The sequence below is a fragment of the Merops nubicus genome, unplaced genomic scaffold (assembly GCF_000691845.1).
Source record: "Merops nubicus isolate BGI_N331 unplaced genomic scaffold, ASM69184v1 Scaffold52421, whole genome shotgun sequence".
Taxonomy (NCBI): Eukaryota; Metazoa; Chordata; class Aves; order Coraciiformes; family Meropidae; genus Merops; species Merops nubicus.
This window is the reverse complement of record NW_008588684.1, coordinates 1-4,916: the sequence shown is the minus strand read 5'-3', so window position 1 is coordinate 4,916 and position 4,916 is coordinate 1. Positions and strand designations below refer to the sequence as shown.

Genomic DNA, 4,916 nt, shown 5'->3' with positions numbered 1-4,916 from the left:
TGCCTCTGGATGAACTCAGTGACAATAGCTAAAATGCAGGAAAAAAAAAACCTGATGGGAATTCCCCCAGAGTTTATCCATAGGTGTGGAATGGAAGGAGTGTGTAAGATTACAATTTTTTTTTTATTGTTTTTACATAATTTATAATACTTTAAACACTGGTCTCATAAATATAATATGAACACTTTACACATGCCAAGCAATTAAAAGCTTCCCCCAAAACTTTGAGGTCTTATCAGAACCACTGACAGCATCTGTTTACAGCATCTTTTTAGTCAGTAACCACTTGGAGTCAGTATGGTTTTCTCCAATCAACATCTTAATAGTAAAAAACTTGTAGGAACAAAAAGATGCCTATAAGCATATCAGTTTGCTTTAAAGTGATTTAAGTCAGCATGAATAAAAGTTTGTCTGTGGTTTCAGATCTGTTTCTTGTGTCCCCACACCCTGGCGCATATCATCTTTAAATAAAAAGTGCAAATGGGATTTGGGGACAGGATGGACTGATTTGCCTGTTATTTGTCTTCAGTTGCTTATTATGTAGCCACCTCACATCAACGCTCCCATTGTACTTTGGATTAGCTACAATTAAATTTAAAATAAGGCTCACTGAAGAAAAGGAAGAAATACATCTAACCTCCAGAAGCCTCCCACCCCCAAGTCCCACAAAAGTGCTCATTTCCCTTTTTACAAAAAAAAAAAACCCAAACTAAAATCTTGATTACAAAACTATTAGACATTTCATTTCTACCACCCATATAGTCACCTTCCTCTCAAGCAAGGTCAAAAAAGTGATGATGGATTCCCTTTGAAAGCAAGAGATACTACACCTTTTGTAAGTAAACAGGCTGACGTTACGATTGCAGTCTTTTCTGCAAGTGCACACGTGTCAGATGAACCAGTCCATTTTTGTGGGACCTCGGGTGTGTGAACACCAGCAGATAAAGATCTACGACTGATAATATAAACCCAACGTGAACTATTAACTTCCAAGACCACCTACTGTATGAACAAGTCTGGTTTTCTAAGGGATCAGTCAACAGCAGCTGCGCTTTGTCACTGATGGCTGTCTTCTGAGTTTGAAGCCCTTACCACTAGATGGAGGGTTGGTGTCAGTTGATGGAATTCTGCGACCTACAAGAGACAGAAAAAAATTTATATCAAACATTATACTTGAAATTAATTCTAAGCATTCAGTGTATGTTTTGTATACACAAATGCATCTTCAGTTAGTCACACGGCATTAGTGACGACGTTCCTGCATAACAGAAGGGTGGCAGTTAGCAGTCTATGCTGTGTCTGTAAGGGATATGCTTCCACAAAAGAGCAGCAGAGGCATTTTTGAGCTAATTTTGCAGTATTTACACTTCAGGCTCATCTAGACTTGGAGAGCTAAGCTATAAAGCTACCCAGAGAATACACTCTGCAGGAGGCAGTACCATCTGGAGTATCTTCACTGAGAACTGCCATCTTGACCTGTATTTCCACAGAAGATCACCTGCATCAGGCTTAGCACAGAAGTGCTCATAAAGATAGTGGCTTTAGTCATCTAATCAGGCGTTAAAATTTACTACTCTTTTTTTTAACCTCCCCATAATTTATTCAAGATCAGTTTTAGAGAGCAACTATTACATCAGTAAATCAGGAGGTCAATCTACAGCACATACTTCTTACCTCAGCTTCAATATATTCCACTAATTATAAGTTTCCTATTTTTTTTTTCCTTAAGTCAAATGTTTCTGTAGTTATTCAAAGCTAAACTGCAGTGCACACAGACAAATAGATTGCTGTTTGTCCTTTCTTCACAAACAGGCTGATGTACCTGCACACAAGTGCTGCTGCCTGAAACATATCCTGCAAGTAATACTGCATGGAATTCACTTTGGAGTACTGTCTCTTTCCATTCTCACAGCAAGTGTTATTCTCATACCCACCATGAACAAGACAGAAAAGATTTGCAATGTAATTTAAAAAACCTGAGGCATCACAAAAATACCTGTGGAAAATTTACACACAATAGTTGCTATTTCCCAGTTATTTGTCATTTATGAATTTTTATATTTTTAGAGTGCACTGTTTTAGATTAAGTACAAAGACTAAGAGTGAGAACTGTTTTTCTCACTTTTGAGTGAGAAAAACTCCTTTTACCAGCTGTATAAAGTTCAGATCTTCCTCATGCCATTTCCTTTCCCTTCCATAACCTTGGAAATACTAATTGAAGTTCCCAATAACAGATGTAGTAAGATGACACTGACTTCTGACATGAGTGCCCTGCTTGCTATTTATCCAGCAGCATCACAATAGGCTTAAAATCTCTAGAAGGAACATTTATAGGTCATGAGATGAACAAAAATGTGTACAGCTCATTTCACAGTTTGTATTCATGTTGGATTGTAACAAATTTAAGTCAGTATCCTCTCACCTCAGTAACACAAAAAGTAATACAGTAATCGAATTTCTACGTGAACTTCTTTCAGAAGCACATTAATTGTTTAAATACTTACTAATTTCTATAAAGAGTTCATTAATGTTTATTGCATTTTTTGCACTCGTCTCTACAAATATTGCATGGATGGAATCTGCATAGTCTTTAGCATCTTTTTCCATGACTTCTCTGGAAAAGGAAAGCAAAGAAGAAATTTAATGCAAAGAGATCCATTATTCAAAATCTAAAGGGATAGATTAAGCTTTTAAGCGTCTCTTTAAATTATTATTATTTTCTATTTTACCTATTTGGCATGACAGTGCTCCCTCATCCTGAAGCTGATGCTTATTTTTTAGTCTACCCTGTCTCCCTGCCTTGATGCATGAGCATCACTGAAGCACAAGCATGAACTAAACATGGTCTTAATCCATTTAACAACATTACAGTGGAGCTTGTTTCTTGAGTGCTCTAAATGTAGGTCTGCAATCAGTCATTGAGGGTGCTTTATTCTTCATATACACACACACAGCAGCTCTAGATGTACTGAAAAGCATTAGTTCTACTAATCCAGTTTCCTACAGCTGTTTACAGAAGCAAGTATCTCCCAACAGCACACAGATCATTAGTGTAGCATTTACTTAGCATGAAGACCTAGCTATAAACAGGAACATACTGAACACTCAACAACAGAGCCAAGAAACAAAAAGCTATGTTGCACCCCTAAGTAAGCAAGCTGATAATGAAGCATGTTTTCTCCAACACAAAAAAACAGGCCCCAATAGGTGGAGACAGGACTAGACCATACGTGTATCACTTCACATACACTTTCCAGAAAACCTAGGCTACTTTCAGTAACAAGGGTATTAGGGTATCCAAAGCACAGACTTTGGATCAGTGATTCAACATTGCCTCTGCCTGAAGTGCAAGGAATCTTGCCATTAGCTTGAATAGCAATGTTTACATAATTTATGATGCCACCTAAGTGCCAAGAAATAAGCATGTTGGACTTAATACTGCATACCTTATATTTGTCTATGTAATTTCATGCCATATTTCCTTCATGCTATTTCCAACAACAGTTATTAGAGATCACTAGATAACTGCTATATATTAATTTGTAATACCAAGAACCAATTTTGTAGTGCTTCTTTAAGCACATAATCATCTGTCTCCTTTGAGACACCAGCTCTGATACCTTTTCCAATGAAACACAAAACCAAGAAGCTTGCATGGACCTTCTGTCTAAATTTTGGCTTATTTAGCCAGGATGTCAATATAAAGGGCTTCTTTTGTTTTTAGTACATGCATTCTTGAAAGCTTGGCTGTTCATAAAGCCTCCCTGCACGTTTGCTCCCTGCAACTATTTCAGCCACAGCTAATTCCTCCCCAATATTTAAGGAGGGAAGGAAGGCACCTGAACAAGCAAGTAAGAAAAACTTACACAATGCTTTCCAACAGGCTTGATGTTTTTCCTAATGAGGTGCTACAGACTGACAGGGGTACTTCTTATAAAGTGAGGTAAATAGCTTGTATTATACTATAGCTTCACGGGCAGATTCAGCTTGTGTAACTTGGCACTGTCACCAGAGTAGGTAATCCTGTCTCCCTGTAAACTGCTCATTCTTAACCCTGCTATTCCAACACTGTTATGCCAACAAGTGTTCATAGTGTGAGAAAAAAATACACTTGGATCAGTTTTCTGTATTTTAAATGGCTAGTTTTAATCTGGATCCATTTTACACTCTAATTTACTGCCCAATCACATGCATGCTCACACCAGCACAGGGGTGGAAGTGGTCAAAACTGCCCAAGGGCAGACTAAGTCTTCTGACAGTAGTTACAGCTCAGACTCCTTGCGAAACTACAATGCCAGTGCAGAACAGCTTATACTGTTCTATACCTTTCACCTGCTCTGAAATCATAAAATATTTTTTATTTATACTTACAGTGCTAACCTCCAAACTGTCAATCGTTACTTACCTTACATCATTAAGATCACACTTATTTCCAGCAATAGCTACAACAATGTTTGGAGGTCCATGCTGTCGAAGCTCTTTAACCCAGTTCTTTAATGTTGAGAAAGTTTCCTGAGGTGGAAAGAGGAAAAAAAAATAAAAAAAATTAAGAGTCAGAACTGGCTCATGACAAACAAACAACAGAAACTGTAGTGATTGAAATGCTGGGATAAGATCAAATTCCTTACCTCTTTTGTGATATCATACACTATAATGGCTGCTGCTGACCCTCTGTAATACATTGGGGCTAAAGCACGAAACTGAAAGACAGACACCACATCATGCATTATGAATCTGATCTTCCAATGACCCCCATGACTTCTTGATTATTATTATTATAGAATGTGAAAATTAGCTTTAAAGTACACAACAGTGTAAAACTTTTCTTTACAATCATAGAGGCTATGCAGTAGAGTACATAAGCTTGTATGAAAGTCTTGTTTTACAAAGGCCAATTGTTGTGGTTTGAGGCTTGG

General features: G+C 37.5%; 1 protein-coding gene across 1 annotated transcript; it reads right to left on the bottom strand.

Moving 5' to 3' along the window:
- Positions 1-459: 459 nt before the first annotated feature.
- On the bottom strand, positions 460-4,700 carry RAB22A (RAB22A, member RAS oncogene family; the record flags this gene model as incomplete). Its single annotated transcript, XM_008949320.1, has 4 exons — positions 460-1,134; positions 2,505-2,614; positions 4,406-4,512; positions 4,629-4,700. Coding segments are annotated over 4 exons (387 nt in total), but the record flags the coding sequence as incomplete, so codon positions are not given.
- Positions 4,701-4,916: the final 216 nt, after the last annotated feature.